Source organism: Ambystoma mexicanum, chromosome 1q (assembly GCF_040938575.1).
Source record: "Ambystoma mexicanum isolate Mex_15411 chromosome 1q, UKY_AmexF1_1, whole genome shotgun sequence".
Taxonomy (NCBI): Eukaryota; Metazoa; Chordata; class Amphibia; order Caudata; family Ambystomatidae; genus Ambystoma; species Ambystoma mexicanum.
In genome coordinates this window covers 1115496183-1115520834 of record NC_090922.1, presented here as the reverse complement: position 1 = coordinate 1115520834, position 24652 = coordinate 1115496183, and the positions used below count along the sequence as shown (strand labels likewise).

Below are 24652 nucleotides of genomic sequence, written 5' to 3'. Positions count from 1 at the left end.
TATCTTTGAAAAAAACGCATCATGCGAACTTCTAAAAAAGGACAAACAATTACCCAATGCTTCAATGTTTCAGTAGAGAGGGGATCTTCGCAAAATCTACAGTGGGTTAAAGTGCGTTGTGCCTCGTGATCTTTCCAATACGGAGTCCTCTCCCCAGTATGAAGCTGGTTAAGCTTAAAGCGGAGATAGGTGTCACGCACTCTACAACAAGGAAGCATATGCAGATAGCGTGGCAAATTGTCTATCCTGTAGATGAAATTAGCGTATTCCATAAAAGTGTAATACGTTGCTATCTTTTCGCAGGTAATGGCCCAGTCGATAGTATACCATTTTTTCATCACCACCCCGGCTATAGATAAGATCAACAGTTGCCCCAATATTATCCAAGGTAGCCATCATTTGACTAATGAAAGAATTAATTGAAACAATAGATTCTTCCAACATGATGGAATTCAGATCTTCATATAATGAATTAACCGGGGGTAGAAGGATCTTTGCGTAGGTTAGCATGTGTCTCCACGTAAAACGTGCACTCAATGATAAGCAGAGTTTGTGCCTTACGACTGCATTTGGAATGGCCATCATCAGGCCCAGTACCTCCTTCCACAGGCTTCCCTGTGCAGTATCAAGTAGATTCCGCACATCAACCAAACAGATATCTAATCTACTTTGTCCCTGTAGTAACGGAGAATGGGTAGTAGAGAAAACGTACACATTCTCGTGTGCAAGCATTTAATCTGAGGGATAAGTGGACGCAATTTGTCCTGAATACAGACCCTCCACTTGCCAATGGAAGCAGTGTTACTCAGGTTATAGCCTAGATATTTCAAAGCAACTAGTCGTTCCAATTTTTCAGATCCCAAAACCCAGCACCTAGTTTTGGGCGTGGCACTCCTTGAGAACACAATGACCTTAGAATTAGCTCCATTAGGTGTCATATTGTTGTCAGTAGAGTACTTGTAAAACAAACTCAAGCTTCACCTGAAGCCTCTGTGCCGTCCTATCGAATAGAATAAAGTTGTTGGCAAAGGCTAGCCAGTCCAACCTGAGACTGCCTTGCCTCGCCAAAGCTATGGATGGGCCCTGCCATAAGAAATCCACATCACAAATATACAGATTAAATAAAATCGGAGCACGTATATGGCCCTGTTTTAAACATAAAAACGGGCTGATGCTTGTCGAAAGCCACCCTCGTGTGTTAGCCGACCTCTTAAGTCGTGCCTGTATGAAGATGTGCAAGCAATTGGATCAATTTTTTGGGAATATTCATTTTAAGAAGTTTTGACCACAACAAAGATCTCATTACACAATCGAAGGCGCTGGTCATGTCTAGTGAGGCCCTATAAAACAGACCCAACTGGGACTGTTGGACATTAGAGAGGACATGGGCAAGGAGAGGTCCGTTAACTGATGTGCCTAAATATTTTCTAAAACCCATTTGGTACTTTGAAAGAACCGGCGGCTGAACAATAGCTCTATTGAAGTCTCTCAGATGAAGGATGGCACACACTTTAATGGAGGCATTATTGAGGGTTGTCTGGTATTTTTCTGATGTAGCACTGTGGACGTTTTTCTCCGTCACATGCACTTCTTCAAATGATATAAATGACAGGTGATAGAAATGACAGGTGATGTAGTCATTGTCACACACAGCTCATTAATATTTTCTGGCATGGAATATTGCAGCCACTGTCTCCTTCAGTAAAAAGCAACATCCTTTAATGACTCAGTCACTTCTGAATACATTTTTGCTACTGCCTCCAACAACTCAACTCAGGTGTTTCTCTAAAGCCCTCGCTCCTTGGTGCAGCACCAGTGACACAGCAACGCCACCCCTTCCAAGAACAAACTATAACCTTTATCCCACTGTAAAGCAGTGCTACCTCTGCTCTTGCACTTCCACAAATACCCCCTCAGTGAAACCCTAGCTCTTCTCACAGCACATTCCCCATGAAGGTGAAGCCCATTTGCCACCTCCAGCAGCCCATGGCCTACCAATATCCACTGGTGAAATCTAGCCATTGGTATTGTCATATGTTCAGTTGAGTTTGCAGGGCCTGAAAATACCACCGAGTTTCATGATGTAAGCCATTGCCTGCTATCCCAAAGTGCATTAGTCTGAAAAAGAACTCCTACCAGTTGTAGACAAGAATGCATTAGTGGGGGGGAGAGATCAGGGTAAAAAGAGGGTAGGGTTATAAATGCACTTTTCATATATGATGAAGGAGGGTTAGTGCATGGAGACAATGCTACTGTACACAGCTCATTATAATGTGATGGGTCAATGAGGTAATGCTTTAGGTTTCTAGCTCATGGCTAATATTGGATCAGTTTAATATAGGTAATAAACTCTTAATATAAGTGTGGCGATAATAGTACAACGTGGCCAACAAAAGTAACTGTGCCAAAGCTACATATAGTGAAGTCATGAATCCCATGAGCATCTCCCATACGTCAATGTTAAGAACTATTTGACTATACTGAAGGAATACCCCCAGCTGCACTTCATACCAGCATCATTCCACTGTCAAATATGTGCAACTGATTCCCTGTTACCCAACCTACCTCACCTCCACAGCTGTGCAAACACAAGCAGATCTATTTGCTGCTGCTATGTTTCCATTGATGTCTGTTCTGTCCCCTGCAGATGCAGAGGTGGAAAAAAAGCATCAATACCATTGTCCTACCTCACCTCAACCCACCCGAACCAGACATTATTTTCACCCACCCTGACACACCACTTGTATTTTGGTCCAATGCACCTCTCCTTGCTAACCCTCCTAACTGTCTCATTTATATCCCCATGCAGTCAGCATTTATAAACCAAGTGGATGCAGGTACACGCTTGGTAACATTTTGCAGAGTCAAGGTTGTCCAGTAAAATCTGTGTGTGTCCTGGGGCAGACGTTTGAGTCATAAGGTATAAGTGTGGTAGAGTCGAGCATAGGAGTCATGAGTAGGGAGGGAAGGTTATTTGGTAATGTGTGCAGGTATAACGCAGTTCGATCTTCTGTTCATGGAGCCACTTATTAATTACGTTTTTAAGGGCATGCTAGGCACAGTAATGTAAATAGGCTAGTCCAAAATATATGGACTAGTTAGTATAATTTAGCTTTACTAGGCTTGTGCCTTATTAATTCTTGAGAAGGGTGGAATTGTCTGTGTGTGCTGCTAAAACTCTTCTGAGCGGCACCCATAAGGAAGCTGGTCAAGTGTACATGAGCACAGCTTACATGGATCATTGATCGTATGTAGTTATCTCACAAAGATAATACAGGTTGCTGTCTCAGTAAAATGGCTCAAATCCACATAGCCTCTGTTCAAATTGATATGAATCTCTTTACCCAAAATGGTGGCTTTTTGTCCATTGACTTTTATCCTTCAAATTATTTTGTTCCAATTTGTTTTATGGATGGCAGCCCCTGCGCCCCTTCTTACTGCCCCACACACCCCATCCCCACCAATATTGCCTAACCCCAATTTACCATCTAAATTCTTTACCGAAAATGTGCAATTTGAGAAAAAAGAAAAAGATCAAATGAATGGAAAAATAGACCAACTTCTAATTGGTTTACATGTGGAGCTATTCAGTAACCAGTGGATGTTTTGGAAGCCTTTCTTTCATGGGCATTCCCCTCCATAGGCTCTGGGAAGGTAATTGATGTCCTTCTTACAATCAAAGTAGAATATTTGGAGCTCTTTGGCTATTTAAAGTGGCACTTCACTCAGAGATAAGTGGCCTAGAGAAAAAGGTGGGGGTATTCATCTCCTAGTACATGTGGAAATTTAAAGTACATTTGGGATTTTAAAAAAAAAGAAAAAACATAATGGTAATTTTTAGTATTGGTAATTTTTTGTATTGGTAGAATGAGAAGGATTAATGCAATTTAAAGGGATAGCCGATTGAGGCAAACTTGAAATGTTGCATTAAAAATTGTAAAAGAAGATGGCTTACCTTGTAAATCTGTCACCTTAATTTTCATGTCATAGGACCCTGTCAGCAAATAGTGAGCTCCTGAGGAAAATCGGACTGAACGCACATCGCTTGAGTGTGGATGGTAACTTTGCACCATTCGGCCTCCTCTAATGTCATACAACATACAGCTGGTATCCTCCTGTCCTGTTGCTAGAAGACGGCCACTAGGATCCACGGCTACCGAAGCCACAGCACTACCTGCAAGATATTAAAAATATTTAACTTAGCAAGAAACATTAGTGCAGTAATCATGAAATGCACAATTTGTTCCTATTACAAAAATAAAATTAGGCAAGGGTATTTCAATTTCAGTTTACTACATCCTAACAATGCATATGCACATATATAATTATGATAAATAACAATCTCAATTATTGTAAGGTATTTGCATGATGTCTATCCTCTGTTGCTGCATCACTTTACAAACAAATCGCAAATTCTTTTGAATTTTGTAATCCAAAAGTGACTAAACATTCCTGGGACTAAACTCAGATTAAGGCCTGAAGAAATCACATTGTCAATACATTTCCTACACACCACGCACCTGAACAAAGTAGTGTTCACCAGATTCAAAATGGCCAGAAAGACTTTCAAAAGATTAAAAGATAGTCTGTCCTGGTAAGCAAATATTGTGCGCATCGGACATTATGTAGAAAGATGAGTACATCCCCACAAGGCTCATTTCCTTTTGAATTTCAACCCTTTGCAGTCCTAATTACTCTTTGGTTTACCATGCCTGCACCCATACCTTAACTTCTTTTTGTGAGTTTTAAGTATCCTTTTAAAATATAAAGTTACTTCCAATTTAACATCAGCTGCATTGTTTAAGGATTAATGTATGGATTTTCTGGACTACGACAATGTCTTGTTGAGGTCAATTCCAAGCAGAATTGTTGCCCTACATTCTTACCTCGTTCCCAGGTTCATACCATGTTCCAACAGCTGGGATGGTACCCTTCAATGCAGGGTTGAGGCTAGGGACAGGGAGGAGGTCCTTTCACTAAGTTTCCCATGCTAACAGTGAGCAATCTGCACCTATTGCAAAGTGGGACTGAAGTACTTGCACACTGGTTAAAAAAGAAAGTGTGAATACCTAGGACCAAGTTCTGGGCAGGGAAACTTGCACATGAGAAAAGGTAAAAAGTGAAAAAAGCTGGATTTCACAAATTTAGGTTAGAGTGGTTTTAAAAAGTAATCAAAGTAAAGTGGGAAAGTAATCATATCCAGGGAATATTGCAGGTACACACTTAGTCCTACATTTTTAGCTAAACTAAGCATGAAATAGGAACGAATCGCAACATGGTAGGAAGGTTGTCTTTATTTTAATTTGAGTCATTTACAATGCAGAACAAACTGCATCTGGGCTCAGGTGTTACAAGTAATGAACAGAGAGCTGCAAAAAAAAAAAGTTACAGGAAAAGATGGGTTTTGAGAGTAGGGAAGTCTGAGGAGCCACGAATGAGAGGCGAACACAGGAGACATATTTTTGATTATAAACTTTTATTAAAATAATTAGGGTTGGAAAATGCTTCACTATCCATATTCTAGGAGGGATTTCCCTACCTCAAACCAAAAACTACAGTGTCTGCCCAGTGTCAAGGTGTACAAACAAAAAGATCTGTCCTGTGTCTGTAATCCTATTCTGGCCCTCACACTCTAAATAAATTCTAACGGTGCAAAGGGGATTGTTTCTCGACTTTTCCAACTGCTCAAATGTTCAAGTTCAACACAAAAGTTCAAATTCAACAAAAATGCTTTTCTCATGAACAATGCTCTTCTTCCCAGGGATTAGGTTTCTTCCCTGGGCTCCTTAGATCAACTTTCACCAGTTCAACAAACGATGAATCAACTTCCAAGGGGGTTACTCTCTCCCCTCTGTATTTTCACTTCTGTTGGGGAATTGGCTCCCTTCCCAAAGCTTTCTCTTCCTTTAATATTTTACAGTTCTTTAGGGATATGTCTTTTCCTAAGGACTTCCCTCTTCTCTTTATATTTTCCCAATAGTTCATTAAACCCATGACCTTTCCTTGCAGGTCTTTACAAATAGTCTTAATATCTATCCCCACCTGGGCATACTTCTGCCAGGTCACGTTGCACAATTTTTTCACTGTCACCTAGTGCACCTTCCTACCAGGACTTAATTACTTAAACATTAACCATCACCTGGTATACTCTCCTGACAGGACTTTGTTACACAGATACTTAACTTCACTTGGTATATTTCCTTCCCAGGACTTTACTATCTGAGCCACTGTTTCTTGCATGTTATGGTTTAATAACCCGTTAGCAATTTGCTTTATAAACACTGTTGCGTTGCTTCCTGCTAGTGGCGTTTTCCAGAAGCGTTTCCTCTTATTTAGCCACCCGGTAACCCACTTGCTTGTTTTAGGTTCACCAGTGATTTAGGTTGCTGGTGCACAGAAAGCTTTATTCACTGGCAACCCAGTAAGGAACAAGTTACTTACCTGTAACTGTTGTTCTCCAGCATGGGTCTGGCATGGATTCACATGCTCATGAATATTCCCCGTCGTCAGGCTGGGAATCCTCGGTAAAGAAAAAACCAGTATCAGTTTCGTTTCTGATCTGTCTTTCGTAGTAATAACCAATCACTGGTCTCTGCGTCATACTGACCACAGCCAATGACTGCCCTCTACCTAAGCACCGCCTCTGGCAGCCATCTTCAGATTTGGAAGCACGTGAAGTGGCAGTATGACCAAGTGAAGAGCCGCAGAGGGGTAGGCGGGAGGGTTCGCATGTGAATCCATGCCAGACCCATGCTGGAGAACAACAGTTACAGGTAAGTAACTTGTTCCTTCTCCAGCATGGGGTCTGGCATGGATTCACATGCTCATGAATAAAGAATACATAGCAGTACACACATGCACAACCACGGGAGGTGGCAAAGGCTCAACATTAAGCATCACATCAACTCAACATTAAGCATCTTACCTCCTCACCAGGCTCACCTCAGGCGAACAGGTTGCGCAGCACTGCTTGGCCGACCCTGGACTCCTCCCTGGAATCCCGGTCGACGCAGTAGAATTTCGTGAAGGTGTGCGTCGACCTCCACGTAGCAGCCCTGCATATGTCCAGCAGGGGCACACCAGATAGGAACGCCGTGGTAGCTGCGATCGCTCTGGTGGAATGGGCTCTCGGACGGCCAGGCAGCGGTCGGTTTGCCAACCGGTGACAGTACATGATACAGCCGGAGAGCCATCTGGAGATGGAAGCCTTCGAGAGAGCCTTCCCCTGATTGACAGGTCCAAAGTTCACAAAGAGTTGTGACGTCTTCCGAAACCCCTTCGTGCGGTCCACGTAGAACTTCAGCGCTCTAGCTACATCCAGCGAGTGCAAAGTCCTTTCAGCCGGCGACGAAGGTGACGGGAAGAACACAGGTAACACCAAGGGTTCGTTGAGATGGAAGTCGGACGGTACCTTGGGCATGAAGGAGGGGTGCGTCCTGAGCACTACCCTCGTGTCGTGGAAAGTCAAGTACGGGGCCTTGCAGGAAAGGGCCTGGATCCCTCCCACTCGTCGTGCGGAGGTGATGGCCACAAGAAAAGCTGTTTTCCACGATAGAAACTTCAACGGGGCCGAGTGCAGAGGCTCGAACGGAGGTCCCATGAGCTTGGTCAGCACCACGTTGAGCTCCCACGCCGGGGCCGGAGCCTTCACCGGCGGGAACGATCTGAACAGTCCCTTCATGAACTCTTTCACCAGACGATGAGACCACAAGGACGTCCGCCCCGTGGTTCTGGTGTATCGGGAGATCGCAGCAAGATGAATCTTGATGGACGCGTGTGCCAAACCAGCTCTGGCCAGCGTCAGCAGGTACGGCAGTACTTGGGGAGCCGTAATCCGTAGAGGGTTAATCTTCTGTGCGTGGCACCAGACAGAGAACCTCTTCCATTTGTGTCCGTAGCATTTAAGAGTCGAGGACGCCCTGGCCTTTGCAAGAACCTCTCTGCAATCGGCCGGTATGTCGTATCCTCCAAACTCTAGCGCTGCAGGAGCCAGGCCTGCAAGTTCAGCGACTTCGGGTCGTGGTGGAGGATGGCGCCTCCTTCCCTGGAGAGTAGATCCGCGTCCGCCGGCAGCTTGATCGGCGGGGACGCTGACAAGTCCAGAAGGTCCGGGAACCATATCTGCCTCGGCCACGCAGGTGCGACGAGGATCATCCTGCACCGTGACCTCTTGAGCTGGTTGACGAGCCGGATTAGCAGAGGCAAGGGAGGGAACGCGTAGAGGAACAGGCCCTCCCAGGGGAACGAGAAAGCATCGCCCATGCTCCTCGTCTGGGGAAACCTGCTGGCGAACCTCCGGCACTTGGTGTTCGTCGCCGTCGCGAACAGGTCGATCTGGGGTGTGCCCCACCGTCGGAAGAGGCGATCCACCAGATCCTGCCGTAGTTCCCACTCGTGGCACGAGCGCAGCTCCCTGCTGAGTGAGTCGGCGATGGTGTTTTTTATCCCTGCCAGATGAAACGGCACCAGAAAAATCCCTTGGGCGACGGCCCAATGCCACAGGTCCTGCGCCTCCTTGGACAGCGCTGGGGACCTGGTTCCGCCCTGTTTCCTGATGTAAAACATGGTGGTGGTGTTGTCGGTGAAGATCCTCACCACCTTGCCCTTGAGGGACGGAAGGAAGGACCTGAGGGCCCAAAACACTGCACGGAGCTCCAGGACGTTGATATGCAGGGACTTCTCCGTCGGGAGCCAGAGTCCCCTCGCGTGCAGATTTTCGGTGTGCGCTCCCCACCCTTCCAGGGAGGCATCCGTGGTCACAGTCTCCTGGTGGGCTGGGGTCTGGAAGTCCATGCCCGCCGTCAGATGCGCGCGGGTGCCCCACCACCGTATCGCTCGTCGGAAACTCTCGTCGAGCTTGATCCTTTCCTCGAAGCTGCCCGTCGTCTGGATCCAGCGCGCATCCAGGAATTCTTGCAACGGGTGCATCCGGAGCCTGCACATGGGAATGAGGTAGATGCAGGAAGACATCATCCCGAGGAGGGACTTGATGGATCTCACTTTGGCCGCGTCGGCCACCAACATCCGTTGCACCTTGCCCAAGATGGTCCTGGTCCTCTCCTCCGACGGGGAGGCCAGAAGGGACACTGTGTCGAGCCTCGCTCCCAGAAACAGTGCGACTTGCGCGGGCACCAGGTGGGATTTGGCGTAGTTCACGGAGAATCCCAGGTCCGTGAGGAGTTGGACGGTCCTTGCCGTGTGGACCACGGCGAGCTCCTTCGTCTTGGCGCGGATGAGCCAGTCGTCCAGGTAGGGGTAGACGTGAATCCCCTCGCGGCGCAGCTGCGCCGCCACCGGTGCGAGGCACTTGGTGAATACCCTGGGTGCCGACCGTAGTCCGAAGGGAAGGGCTTTGAACTGGTAATGACGCCCTTGGACCACGAACCTGAGGAATTTTCGGTGCCCCTTTAGGATGGGAATGTGGAAGTAGGCATCCTCCAAATCCAACGACGATAGGAAGTCTCCTTCCTCCAGTTGACCCAGGACGTGCTGGAGGGTGACCATCCGGAACTTCTGCGCCTTGATGAACTTGTTCAGCCGTCGCAGGTCCAGGATGGGGCGCCATCCTCCCGTCTTCTTCTTCACGAGGAAGTATCGCGAGTAGACTCTGGAGCCCCGAAGCCTCTTTGGGACGAGTTCGATGGCGCCCTTTCTGAGCATCGCCTTTACCTCCAGGAGAAGTTGAGGGACGTGAAGTTCTTTCCTGGCCACGGGGGGGACGCGCGGGCACCTTCTTTGAAACTCGAGCGCGTGGCCCCGGGCCAGGGCGTCCAGCACCCAACGGTCGGTGGAGATGGACTCCCACACGCTGACGAAGCCCGCCAGCCGGCCTCCCACCGGGGTGCTTCGGTGGGGGCCCGACCCCACGGCCGGTTCAATCCTGCTTGGACGCGGCCTTGCCGCCTTGACCTCCTTGGCGACGACGGCGGGGTCCGCTAGACTTGCCTCGTCCTCTGTAGGCCTCTTGCGACGACGAGCGGGCCGCTTGACGGTAGGAAGCGAAACCGCCGCCGGAACCTTTGGAGGCGCCCTTGCCTCCGCCGCTCCGAAAGGGCGTCCGTCGTTGCTGCAGGACTCCAAGGGCCCGGGCCGTCTCAGTATCCGCCTTGATGGCCTGAAGGGAATCGTCCACTGTCTTCCCAAACAGGTTGTTCCCATCGAAGGGCATGTCCAGGACTCTGGTCTGGACGTCCTGCCGAAAGTCCGTAGCTTTGAGCCATCCACGACGTCGAAGGCAAACGCCGTTGCCCAGCTGGCGGAACCCAGTGTCGGCGATGTCCGTCGCCACGGTGATGGCGTGGTCCGAAGCCACTTCACCTTCCTGGAGGATCTCAAGGGCCTCCGCCCTCTTGTCGTCCGGCAGAAAATCCAGCAGGGGAGCTATCTTGTACCAGAGCTCCCTGTCGTAGCGGGCCACGATAGCCAAGGCGTTGGCCGCTTTAATCGTCGTCGCTGCCGACGAGATGACTCTACGTCCCATAGCATCCAATTTCTTTCCCTCGCCGTCCGGCGGGGAAGTCGATGTGGAGGCCGCACCCCCCCCGCTTTCTTCCTGGCTGCCGCGGAGACGACGGAGTCCGGGGTAGGCTGCGCCCGGAGGCATAGGGGGGCCGTGTCCGGGACCCGGTACTTTTTCTCGTACCGGTCTCTTCTAGCTGGCGTAGTGGAAGGGTTCTTGAGGAGGGAAAGGCCCTCATCCCAAATGTCGTCCAACAGAGGCACTGCGAGGACCGTCTTCCTCTTGGCCTCGCGCCGCTGATAAAGGAAGCCTTCCTTTTTCTTCTCCTCAGGGCAGAGTTGGAAAAGCTCGGAAGCCCTGGAGATCATGGAGTGGAAAGATCCGATCTCGTCGGGCGGAGAAGCCCTGGTGGGGGGCGACGACGGAAAATCCTCGTCGTATGCCTCGTCGTCCGTACCCGTCGCTGCCGTGTCAGTCCCTGTATCATCCCCTCGGGTGGACGGGGAGGAGGGCTGGACGGGGCGCGACGGCTGAAAAGGAGGTGGAGGATGGATCCTTCTTTTCTTGGTAGGGGGAACACCAGAAGGTCCCGGTTCTGGATCCCCCGACGGGAGAGGTTCCTCCGTCGGTAACGGTAGCCTCGTCCTTATCTCGGTGCATAAGGACTGTATGGCCAACAAAATGGCCGCCGAGTTGTCTCGCGGCGCTGGCAGAGGGGAATCCGACGGGCGAGCAGGGGCCCCGTCGGTATCCTCGACGATGTCGTCGTCGTCACCCGCGTCGGGGTCCATTCCGACGGGCTGGCCTTGTTCCACGCCTAGGCCGTGGCTTAAGACCTCGATCAGCTCCTCTTCTGAGGTAGAGGCCGAATCTACGACGACGCCCTGCCCCCCCTTCTTCTTCCCCACGGAGGGTTTCACGGGGGTCCTATCGATGGGCACAAAAGAAGACTCCCTCCGAGGAGGCAGGGAGATTCTGGGCCCTGAGGTCGCCACCACTGGCGCAGCCTCCACAGGCTGAGCCAGGGCCGCCGCAACCGTTTCGATAGAGGGCTTGGTCGGATGGATCAAGGCCTTCACCACCTTAGGTGCGCTCACCGCCTTATCCTTGAGGGAGGGGGCACTGCCACGCTCCTCCTCTGCCTTAGAGCTCGACCGGGGCCTCTCCAGGAGCTTCGCCGGGTGCTCGGCCTTCCTCTTACCCGACCCAGAGCGTTGGCTCGTGGTTGATGGTGCCGGGGAGGGTGCGCCCTGCCTGGCGCCCGTAGAGCCCGACCGTTCGGCGCTCCCGGTGCCAGCGGACTCGCGGTGCTTGGCCTTATGTTGGGCCTCCGTCGCCGGGGCGCCCTCAAAGGTCTTAGAAGACCGCTCGGATTTCTTCTTCTTCTCGCCAGACGGGCTCTTACCCTCCAGCCAGTTGGCGAGACGTTGATGACGGTCCTTCATGGTCCGTTCCGACATGTTGCCGCAAAACGCACAGTCCTTCTCCACGTGCGTTTTGTCCTCATGAAGGCAGTAAAGGCAGAAAGAGTGTTCGTCTTCCTTAAAGACGTTCTGCAGCTGGCATCCAGGGCAGACCCTGAACAGCTTTCCGGGCGTCGAGCTTCCCTTCTCCTGGGCCATCTCCGAGACCGGGCCTGAGAAGCTTCTGGAGTCCTCCGAAGTGTAGCTCGACGAAATCTTCACCCTTGAGGGGCACAGACGAATCCGACACGGGTCCCCGTTGATCGGATGTAGGATCGGTGGAGCTTGAGGCTCTTTTTGACCGAAAGAATTGAAGTTTTTTGTGAAAAAGCGCGAAAAAAAAGCACTAACGCTCGAGAGCAATAGCACGAGGATCCCAACACATGAACGTGCGGTAAAAATCTGAAGATGGCTGCCAGAGGCGGTGCTTAGGTAGAGGGCAGTCATTGGCTGTGGTCAGTATGACGCAGAGACCAGTGATTGGTTATTACTACGAAAGACAGATCAGAAACGAAACTGATACTGGTTTTTTCTTTACCGAGGATTCCCAGCCTGACGACGGGGAATATTCATGAGCATGTGAATCCATGCCAGACCCCATGCTGGAGAACCCTATTTTCTTCCCAGGGCTTACTGTTTGTCTCCAGCGCATCTTCGTTCCTCTCCACCTTGCTGTACTGCCTTCGCGTGCGCTTTATCCAGCCCTCCAGTCTCTGGGTTTCGGTCTTCGTGATGCCTGGTTACCATGGCTTTCTCTCTCTTAGCTGTGAACTGCCCGCACTTTGGCTTCTCCGTTCCTTCGGCAGGTCCGCCTCCCTGACTTCTGCCATGGCGTCCCTGCATTGAATGCAGTGATTAGCAAGCTTATGGTTCGCAAGTTGATTCGGCGTCTGCAGCTTTTCTCTCTCCTGCCTCTTGTCAGGTGCGACAGGCCAGTATTTAAATTCTAGTCTGCTTACTCATTTCCCAACACCTAGACCGCAGCGTTCGCTGCCTGGTCCTTGTAATCATCATTACTCTGTCACTCTACCTCGTTGTCAGTCATTCAGCAATTGGATTCTGAAGGACATGGGGGAAGTGGATACTGAGCTTCCCGAGGAGTGATCTTCTCTACTCCCTGCCTCTTCCTCTCCCCAGCCAGCAATATATTCTCCCTAATGGGAGTTTGGGGTTTAGACACACTAGCCTTATTCAGAGGTGGGGGATGAGTGTGACAATATGCCATTAAGGCATGAGGGACAGAAGAGACATCTCTGAAGGGGAAAGGAGGGCAAAGAGTCAATTGTTCTAAGGGTAGTTGGAAGCGAGTTTCAAAGGTGAGGACCAGTAACCGAGAAGTGCCTGTCAATTCTATGGGTAGAATAAGTTGGATGTACAAGCAGTATTAATGCGAGGATCAAAGCGAGTGGGTCAGGTGACAGAAGTGAATAGAATTGGCTATATATAGTGGGGCCAGACGGTGGATGCACTTAAAAACCAGACTAGAAAACTTGAACACAATGCTTTGCATGACCGGTAGCCAGTGGAGGGATCTATGAAATTGGCACCTGACAAATTAAAGGCAGCATTTTGGGCAGCCTGTAGGCACAAATCTTTCTCTTGGATGCCAGCTAAAACAGCAAAGGAGTAATCTAATTTCGAATTAACCAGAGCGCCAGCCACTACTAACCAATCAGCAGTAGGAATGAATGGAAGGGCAGAAAGAAGAAGTAAAGTGGATGGGTTTAACTACCTCACCAACCTGGGTTTCACATCCTAGGTTAGGCTGCATATAACATCCTAAATATTTTACTTTGTGAGCAAAGGAAATGTTATGTTATTTTATTGAGATTTATACCACGCACAGCTGACATTTTCATGGTTTCCAGGTGCTCTGGCAGATCTGAAAAGCAAAGAGGGCTAGGGAAGGTTAGTTAGTGGCGTGCAAAGGGAGAGCGCAAGAGAGCTTTGTTGTGCTGTTGGCAGCTTCCGTTCAGAAAAACCACATCCTGTGTGTTGGGTTTTCTTTTAGTTGGTAAGGGTTTCGTGGGAAATAGGATGTTCGAACAAAGAAGGAGGATTCAGCATCCGCAGAGGGTTGCTCAAAAAATGTTTAGGACTAAAAGAATGAGTTCTGTTTTAGAGGGGTTAACCTGCAGCTTCCAGAAGTCATCCATTGTCTTGCTCCAGAAGCAGAATCTACAATACTGAGAAGAAAATCAGCAGAGGTATTAATAGAGTTAATAATATGCATTGTGAAGGCATCATGAAGAAAGCCACAGACAACAGATTCAAGACAGCAGATTCAAAGTTCAAAATAAACACTTTTATTAACTTAAATGTCAGGATGGAAAAAGGCCTAACTTGCCCTTTGCTAAGGTGGGATTTCCCTACCTAAAAAAAAACTAAGGAAAGTATGAGTCAAAGAGTTCAACTGAAGAATCTGTCTGTGTCCAAAACCTATACTTGCCCTCACAACTAAATGTGTAGGGATGTCTGCAATCAAAAAGAAAACCGTGTTTAACATAAAGTTCTGAGCTTCTTCCAGCTCGCAGCTTCCTTTGAGCTCCCTTCCCCAAGTGTAAAACAGTTCCACAAAAAGTGTCAAAATTACCTTCTTTGGACTTAGGATGAAATTGTCTGAATCAGGACCCGGGGTTCCCTTCCCCAAGTCAGGACTCTAAGTTTCCTTCCCCAAGGTTTAAGTAACAGTTCAAAAAGCAAGTTATCCTTGTCTTCCAAATTTAAAGTTCCGAAAGTTCTACATTAGTTCCTTTAGTTTGTAGTTTTCACGCAAGTTGACATCAATACTTGGCATTTTTAAAGTTCCACTGTAAATCAAGCTGCAGCACCTTTTGTTTGCATGTTCCTTAAAGTCACATTCAATTTAGAACTCAGTATGCAGTGGCTTGTTTATACTTTAAAGGTGTATTCATTTCAGCATTTTAATATAAAATGGTTTGTTTGGATTTGAGGTTCTGTTCCCTTCCTGGGAGAGTGAAGGGCCTATCCACACTCCCATAGGTATAGTATACTGCCTTATAGGTCCATATAGATCTTGTTTCCAATTATTATTGAGGTCAGATGCAATTAGGGCCTTACTCTGTGTTCTCATGCAAGAGACAAGATAATATTATGGCTGGGGACTCCATGGGTTGTTCCTTCCACTCTTAACATTTTGACATGATGGATTTGTGTTTTAAGGTGGCAATCAGGTTGTGAGATGTTATAATTATATGGACCTGTTTGCTCTATTACTTCGTATGGTCCATGCCACTTGGACACAAGTTTATTTTCTGAAGTTGGCAGCCGGTGGAGTATACTTTGACCTATCGAAAAGGATCTAAGGGAAACCTTTTCATCGTACGATGTCTTTTGTTGTTCTTGGGCCTTAACCATGTGAGCCTGTACCAGAGATCTTACAACCTTCATGTGCTCCTTCAACCTACTCGCAGTCTGGCAGGGGGTAATTGGAGCTTCTCTCCTTCCAAGTTTCCCTCAACATATGCAGAACATCCTGTGGTTCTTGTCCATCAAGGAGTTCAAATGGGGAAAATCCTGTTAAGGCCTGGGGGGTTTTCCCGAACTGAAAACAAGGCCCAGGGTATCATCTGATCCCAATATTTCCCATCTTGTTCAGCTAACTTTTGAGTATGGTCTTAAGAGTCTTGTTAAATCTCTCCACTAGGCTATTTGTCTGGGGGTGATACACTCATGTTGTAATGGTAATGATGTGTAATAGTTCTTTAACTTCCCCCATAAGCTTGCTCATGAAAGTCGATCCCTGATCCGTTAAGTTCTCCTTCGGAAACCCCACCCTGGAGACAAAGGGGAGTAGATGGTTAAGGATCTGTTGTGTCGTGTTGGCTCTCAGGGGAAAGACCTTCAGATAACATGTGGCATAATCTACAACGATTAAGATATATTTATCCCCAGTTTAGAAATCTCCAGGGGTCGCACAATATCCATACCACCTTCCGAAGTGGTATCTCCTCTATAAAGAAGTCCAGATTTGAAAAAAAGAAGGGTCCCCCATTCTCATGACCCCCGGGTTCCGAAACTACTGCAAGAATGCCTCAGCCAACAAGGGGTCATTTCTCTGAGCGAAAGCTAAAATCAGGAAGTGTCTCGGATTCTTCCTCTGTAGGTTTTCTAGTTTGTTTTGGGAGGGTCTTCGGGTGTTTCGTCAGCTTCTCCAAAGCCTTGAGGGCCCCTGTCTGTGCTTTCCTCCACAGATTTGTCCTTAAGCCTAAGGAATACTGTTTTTTCAAGCACCCCATGAACAATCTTATCTCCTTGGTGGATCTGGAATGGATCGTTTCCATGGTTCTGTAGTAAGACCTTAACATCACCTCGGAAATCTGTATCTATCACTCCTGCTAAGACATCAATCCAAAATCTCCTTGCTAACCCCGACTTGAGTGCTAGTCTAATGTATGTATCAGAGGGTGGAAGCAATATCAAGTCAGTTGGTTATCAGTCTCCTTTCTCCTGGGGGAATTGTTTCATCCCTACTACTACAGAGCTCAAACCCAATATATAGCCTTTAGTGGCTACTGAGGTTTCCGATGCTCAGGCACTCAACTTCTCAAATGTTAGGTTCCCCGAATTTGTATTGGTTGAGCCACATTCCACTCCTAATACCAATTATGAAGACATCATGTAGCAAGACACGGAAAACAGATTCAACATTTAAAAAAAACACTTATTAACTTAAATGTCAGGATGGAAAACAGCCTAACTTGTCCTATGCTAAGGTGGGATTCCCCTACCAAAAGAAAACTGAAGAAAGTCTGAATCAAAGAGTTCAAGTGAAGAATCTGTCTGTGTCCAAAACCTATACTTGCCCTCACAACCCAATCTGTACAATGTGTAGGGTTGTCAGCAACCAAAATGAAAACAGTGTTTAACTTCCAGCTCGCCGCTTCGTTTCAGCTCCCTTCCCAAGTGTAAAACAGTTCCACAAAAAGTCTCAAAATTACCTTCTTCGAACTTAAGATGAAATGTCTGAATCAGGACCCGGGGTTCCCTTGCCAAGTCAGGAATCTGAGTTTTCTTCCCCAAGATTTAAGTAACAGTTCAAAAAGCAAGGTTACCATTGCCTTCTAAATTTAAAGTTCCAAAGTTCAAGATTTTCAAACATAATTTCCTTTAGTTTGTAGTTTTCACACAAATGGACATCAATAGTTAGTATTAGTAATATATAGTTCCACTGTAAATCAAGCTTCAGTACCTTTTGTTTGCATGCTCCTTAAAGTCCCGTTCAATTTAGAACTCTGCATGCTGTGGCTTTGTTTATCCTTTAAAGGTGTATTCATTTCAGCATTTCAATATACAATGGTTTGTTTGGATTTGGGGTTCTGTTCCCTTCATGGGTTCCAAATGTCTTGATTCTGATGGTTAACAAGGTTTTGATCCAGTTCGTTATTCAATAATCACGAGTTTTGCTTACAGCTCATTTGCGCATTGTTTGTTGTTCAATAAGCATTTATTTCACGTTATTTGAATTGCCCAGTGTTTCGGAGACCTCCCAAAACGTGTTTCTAGACACACGCGACCACTCCTATTTATTAGAAACTCACTGGTCACTTTCACTGTTCTTGTTGCAGCGCGGATCACGCAGCCTTCTGGTTTTAGTCTCAGGGCTCCAGCTCCTGCCCTTCATATACCCCTCTGCTGGTCCTCTCATACAGGGCAACAAGCACTTCAATTAACAAGGAAAGGTGCAGCCTTCCAACACAGCTACCCTCACCGTGTTCAGCCAGCTGCAGGGAGACCCAGCTCCCATGACAACGCTTCCAAGGACCGCCTCTCTCTGTAGTCCCCAGGGTCTTGGCAACCTGCTCCAGCTGCTTGCACCGGCCTCCTTGCTGCTTCTCTTGTCGCCCCTTCACTCTCTTTTCCACTGGGCAGGTCTTCCTTTATACACCTGCAGCCTCCTGACAGGCTACAGGTGTGCATGCTCAATTAGCCCTGCCTGACCACAATCAAAGGAACATGCCTGACCTTCACAGATCTTAGCAGGCATCTTCCTCGTCCCAGTACTAGAGTGGCAAAAGAGCATAGTCTTCATTGCTCTTAGTTGCTTCTTCTTCGTCCCAGTACTGTCAAGTGCCAAATGTGGAGAAATTAGAGGAACTGGCTTATAACAGCCCATTAAGGTTGCGCAAGGGCTAGGTTGGCTGTCAATAGGAAAAGGGGGATTCCATGTCTCACCTAAGGGCATCCCACTTCCATTCCCCAAGGAGCCTCCACCCAGGTGATCCTCCCTCGCTTCTCCACCCCCAGGGTCGGGATCCAATAGAAATGCCATTTCCCTGGCCACATGCGTAAAGTATCCAATGGGTTTAGGAGTGAGAATACCCTCAGGTTTCTCACAGCATGTAGATCTTTTTTTTTTTTTTATTTGTTTGTTACAAACCTTTCAAAATACACGTCACATATTACAATGTAATAAAAAAAAAACAACATGTAGATCTGAGCATCATTGGAGTGGTAAGAGAGAATACATGTCAACAACATAGACATAAGGGGCTGGATGTAGATATTAAACAGCAATGGGAACATTGAAGAGCCCTAAGGCACTGTGACAAATCCAATGATGATATCCCTGCTTCCCTAGGGGGAGACCCTTCCCATGAGGCCAGGGAGGTGAGGTCGCTAGTCGATAGTCCCACTGAGGGTGGATCTCATGGGAGGGAATCCTCCTGTGGGTCTTGGGACGTTTATTAGGGAAGAATGCAGTATACCGTGTATACCCATACCCTCCCACACCTCTCTACCCTACATAGGGTGGCATGATTTCACACTCTTCCGTGTACCTATGTAAGGTAGAGCATCCAACCATCTTTCAAGGTACTGAGAGGAGGAAGAGTAGGGACTTCCTGTATGAATCCTGCAAAAGTACGGAGAGAAGTTCTAAGCAGCCCAGTTGAGAGGAATAACATCAGTACTGGGACAGAAGAGGCACAGAGTAATGGAGAGGGCCCCGCGGAACCAACTCCAGCAGTCTAGTCAATATTGACAATCAGTAAGCTGCTGATACATAAAAAGGGAAGAAGTACTGAAGAGTTTGTTCTCTCTTGGAGCATCAAGCAGGGAAGCGGTGCCACATGAAAAGGGGATGTAGACCGACCAGTACGCCTACAAGTAGGTGTTGAGCCCTCCCTCGAGGAGCCGCAAGCAGGTCGGCGAAGCAGAGAAGCGAGACCAGGGAAACCGAGACACGAGGCGAGAAGCCTCAGATAGGGACAAAGGGAGAAGTACCCTTCGCCCTTCTGGAAGCAGACCACAGAGGTCTGCCTGAGAGAAGGGACCACGCCGGCAAAGCAGAGTAGCAGAAAGCAGCAGCTAAGGAAATGCCGTGGCTAGGGCGGACGGCGCAGAGAGCACAGGGCAGAAGAGATCGACTCCTGGAGCCCAAACAGAAGCTCCCTGAAGGTAGGAGCTTGTTGCGGCTAGCTGGTGGGATTGGAAGACAGATCAAGGAACCCCTTAAGGAGGGTAAAAGTACCCTGGAATTCAAGACTGGGAGGAAAGCCTGTGAGAGAGAATTTAAAGGAAAAACTGCATATGACGTAGGTGTCTGGGACCCCAAGTACAAGAAAGAGTATGAAGAAATAATTACAGATAGAACAAGGGTCTCAGAACCCGAAATACAGAGAAGTTATTACAACCACTATATAAACAATAGCAGTGCCTGGCAGGCCAGTGAACCAGATCTGCTCTACTAACTAAAGAACCCATAATATGAACAATCATAGTGCCTGACAGGATAGTGAACCAGGTCTATCTTACAAATAGAAGAGAAGCTGGAAAGCAACCAGGGGAAGGGAGTCCTACTCCCAGGAGTTACAAGAAGTTGGAAAAGAGCCAGAGGGAATGGAGTAATTTCCTTTGCCATCGTGAGAAGCTGGAAACCAACCAGGGGAAGGGAGTCATTCCCCCTGGGGATACGAGAAGCTGCAAAGGAGCCAGAGGCAAGGGAGTAATTTCCTCTGGCATCCTAAAAAGGTCTGAGAAAGGCCAGGAGAGATTCCCTCACCATTTGTTGAACTGCCTGAAAGGTCTGAGAAAGACCATGGGAAGAGAGATATTCCACCACTACTTGTTAATCTACCAAGTCTAGGAAAAGACCCAGGGAAGGGATATATACAACCTGTTGAATGCAATCATTTAAGAAGCACTTGAACAATCCCAGACACGTCTGGAACACATCAGTGACTTCGGACAGCCTGTATAACACAGAATATCGAAGTCGACCATGTCATATGCTGCTGCAAGGTCCAACATGATCAAAAGATTAAAGGCACCTTTGTCTGTATTTTTCAGGATGTTGTCGCAGAAAGTGATCACAGCTGTTTATATCATGGGATGGACTTAAGTCTGACTGGAAGAGAACAAGGAGATGGTGCTCATCGACATCTCTTTACAATTGTGAAGTCACATCATCAGGAACAAAAGAAGGTTTTTCGAGTAAAGGAGTGACAGTAGAGACTTCAAGGGACTTGGGAAAGATTCCTTGAGAGATAGAGAGATTGACAAATGTTGTAATAAAATCAGATAAAACATGGGCCTGAGCACATGCGACACTTGCTAGAAGAGAATCGTAATTATGATTGGTGGCTTTCAGAGCCAGAAGAAAGAAAAAATGAGGTCTGAAGAAGCTGGAGAGAAATCAAACATTGGTAAAGACTGGTTCTGGAATAATAGTTATAGAAGTTGAATTCCATTATTATTTTAGATTTTCCTGGATCAAGTGAATATTTTCCTCAAAGAATGTATTAGATTAATTTAATTAACCAGCTCAATTGTTGGTGAGAGGTTTGCTAAAACACAAACAGATTTGTGAAAATGTGTAATAGTTCCTTTGGCTAATTAATAACACCCTTTTTTTGGTTTAAATTTGTTTATTGATCAAGTAGTGACAGCATCCAGCATCATTACATTTCTATGGATATTTTTAGTATCGAAGCATATCAATTTGACTTAAGTGCTTCATATTCTACTACAAATTTCGTGAATTCAAAGCATTCAAAATACATTTTAAATATCCACGTTCAAAGTGTAAGATAAGAAGTCCTTGCACCTGTTCACTCCACATGCGCAGGCAGATGGATTAATGGCCATGATACCGACACTATACATGTTCCAGACCAAGGCATAGTGTCCAAAAGTCTTTACCCGGTTTACTTCACAGGTGCAGATAGTCAATTTATCAACACTGATACAGATCAACGCCTCTGCATCAGGTTCATTTCCCAACAAGATCAGCAACTGGTGTGTGGCAAATCAGTTCCCTTGCATCTCCCTTCACGGAGGGAGCAAGTCAGGATTATTCTTAAGATCTTTTAGCATTTGTCCCCAATCCATGCTACTATCCGCCTCCGTATCTGCCGGGGCTCGGTCCCTAAGTAACTCCATCTCTGCCATCCACCATCGCTATACATTTTTCAGCCATAACTGAATAGATGGGTCCTTCGGGTTCTTCCAAGAGATCGCAATTCTGCGTTTGGCTAGTATAAGTAGAAAGGACACTATTTTCCTTCTGGATTTTGTTGGCTTTCCCCCTGGTAGTATCCCCCATAGACACGTTTCAGGTGTGCACATGTATTCGTTATTGGCCCAAGAATTAGGTGATATGCCAGAAGCCTGCTGTGGCCTCTTTACATCTAGGGAAGGTATGTCGATGTTGCAGATTGATCGTGTGGAGCCTGGATGGTGTCATATATACTCTATGAGTGAAATTGTATTGTATAAGTCTAAACCTAGCATTTCTTGATACCTTACGGGTCTGTTCCCATATTCTGACCCACTGTTCTTCAGGTATCTCTCCCCTGACATCCCGTTCCCATTTCACTTTTACAGCTAGTTCCGGGAGTTTCTTCCTTTCTTTCATCTGCAGATATATGCGTGATATTAGTCCTCTGCTATGGGTAGTGTGTAGCATCTGATGTATCAGGGAACTACTCTCAGGTGCTACCAGGGTTTCCTCCCATAGGTCAGCTATCTTCTTCACAATTCGGGCATAATTTAAGGAGGCCCCTTCGGGCATGTCATACTGTTGCCGCCATTCTTGGAGTGGCATCAGTTTCCCTTCCTCATAGAGATCCCCTCATTTTGTGCACCCTTTACTCCGTAGTTTAGCCCAGTCGAGGTTAGTCAGTATTCCCTTGATCATGTTAGACGATCCTCTGCACACCAGAACACTGCTCACATCTCCCCAACACCTTCCTCGGGTTCCCACACAGCTCCCTCCAGGGTTCGAGGCTCATGTGATTCGGTTTACCCAAAGGACCAAAAGTTCCGTACCAGGTACAATTTACGGGCTCGGTTGCAACCCTTCCTGCATTGGCAGTTGCCATGGAGAACATACAGCAGAAGGGGCGGCGGAACACCTCCACGCCGATCGTTCACTTGCTCACGTGTTTCAGAGCGGCGTTTCCCACGTGACCTTGGTGGACGTCACATGACCCCGAAACGCACAGTATTTAAAGCCTGATGCACGGAGCACTCATCGCTTCTCAGCTGTCTTCAGACCCTGTTTGGCGCTACGTTTTGATAACACTACTGGTTTACCTTGATCTTGGAACTCTCACTTGGACTCCTTCGGATTATCCTTTTGTACCTTTGCTTGGAACTGCTTACCTATTGCTGGATTTCTGACACGATCTGCACTTGTCTTCAGACTTTGTTGAACTTCTACGTCATTTCCCTTTTGGGATTCAAGTTACGCCTTCAGCTCTACAGGTGGCTTATCTTGTATCCACGCTTGTCTGTGGTCCTCTTGTTCTAGGGACCGCCTCATCTGAGTCTCGAACCTCCCTCCTAGGTTTCCTGGGTTTTCCAAACACCGGATAGGTAAGACTATTCAGATCCTTTGGTTCTTGTGATATATTGTAATTGCCTGGTACTTAACCTCGTTCTTTTTGCAGCAGCATCGGTGTTCGAGGTTCCGGTGATCCGGGAAGTAACATCTCCCACCTGTGGTCCCAAAGGTCGCACAGCGGGTTTCTTTTGGTTCCCCTGTGCGTCACTTGGGGACGGAGGTCTCAACGGTCTACACGACACTCCAGTCAGAACAGATCACTGGATGAAAACCTAGAGGTAGGTCCGGACTATATGGATGGGAGAAGGCCTCCAAGTGCATCTCTAGTGGTAGAATATGTGTGCTCTGTATTGTCCAGGAGATCCTGTCGGGAACGCTTTCAAAAGGCTTTCACTATTTATGCACCTGCCTCCCGGGTGTCTCGCCGAGTGTTTGATCCCAGCCTGGGGTCCCATTTGATTGGGTATGCGCATCCCATACTGTTACTTCACTTGCTGTATGTGGTGGTCCAACGATGGCAACCGCCTCCTTCACTTTTGTGTGTCAGCATCTGTTGTGGTTAACGTTATGCCCCCTGCGGCTGTTTCATCCCTCAATCTGCTTAGCAGTTTTTCCAGTTTCTCGTGTGTGGTTCCCCCTCTGGTCTGGCTCTCATATACGTTTGTTGTTATAGTCAATGTATGGGCGAGGGGTCGCCCCTCCGCTGTCTTGCTGCCAATCTGCGCTGCTCCTCACCTGTGTGGACCGTGTCCCCTGGTCCCACACAGTCCGCTTCTCAACACGGCCAACGTGGAGGGGGGTCATCCCTCCATCCATCCCCCACAACAGTGTCTCTGATGTCTCTTCCTCGGGTGACACGGCATGTGTCCACCGGGAACGTTTATGGGCTTTGACGTACAAAATGGGCAGCCCGTCCCTGTCGTTGTGCTCGCAGCCTGCAGCGTTCTCTCAGACATCCTGCGGGGTTTCATGTGCGCCCCCAGTCTGTGGTCTGTCTCCTTTCGGAAGTTCCAGCAAGATGGCACCCGGCACTAGATATTTTTCATGCCAGGCCAATATTGCAGACAAGACTGGTCCTCTGTCACCTTGTCAGGGTGCCCATTCCACGGAGAGATCCTTCGGAAAGCATATGTAATGCAATTTTTGGTGAATAGCGGCCGAATGCAAGATATTTTTTTCATGATGTTGAACGGCCTCAGCGGAGCTATGAGGTTTTAGATCCTCATCCTTGCGCTGCTCAACAGTGTCCCCACCCCATTAATAACACTGTTAATATAGGTCTGTAGCTAAGTCGATTTTGCTAGAAAACTAGCCTTTTTAAAGATCTAACACAGTATTGACTCAATGAATGTTAAAACCATACATTTATTCCATGCTTTTTTCTTTTCTGTGACAGTCTTGGTTCAAAGTCTGAAGTGATGTAGAATACCAGTGATTAATTAATATGTTTCATTGTTCATCTGACCTGAAATTGGGCAATACGATTGCACGCAGACTGTAGTACAATTATATTGGAAGATATTCTTCAAATTGGATTTCTGGATGAGGAGACACTACAGCAGAGAAAAGATCTTGCTCCAAGATTTTATTTAAGGCCTTGGTGTTTCATGAAAGGGAGCGAAAAGGTGATGAAGAGACTTAGGAGGAAACAAGCTTGATCCAGCTGAAATGTAAAACAAATGCTATCTAAATGATCAGACTATGAAATCGGGTATGGTTTCGCAGAACATAACTCCAAGACATCTGTGAAGAATTAGGTTGAGGCAGTGGCCAAATCAGTGAGAATGCGAGGAGATCATGCGATACATATCATGAGCATTAAGTAGCTGGGTTAGGTTTGCGGGATCTGGATAATCTGGGGAACCATGCCAGATGTTACATTCGCCAAGTATAAAAAGTATATAGAGTAGCTAAGGTTTTTAG

At 47.4% G+C, this 24652-nt stretch overlaps 1 protein-coding gene across 4 annotated transcripts in view; it reads right to left on the bottom strand.

Annotated features, from left to right (window-relative positions):
- The window catches only part of WDR47 (WD repeat domain 47), a 1275124-nt gene that overhangs the window by 2610 nt on the left and 1247862 nt on the right, over positions 1–24652 (bottom strand). For all 4 annotated transcript variants that reach the window (XM_069641848.1, XM_069641845.1, XM_069641847.1 and 1 more), the window contains exon 14: positions 3956–4174. In XM_069641848.1, coding sequence (XP_069497949.1) covers positions 3956–4174 — 219 coding nt within the window. The remainder of the gene's footprint in view (positions 1–3955; positions 4175–24652) is intronic.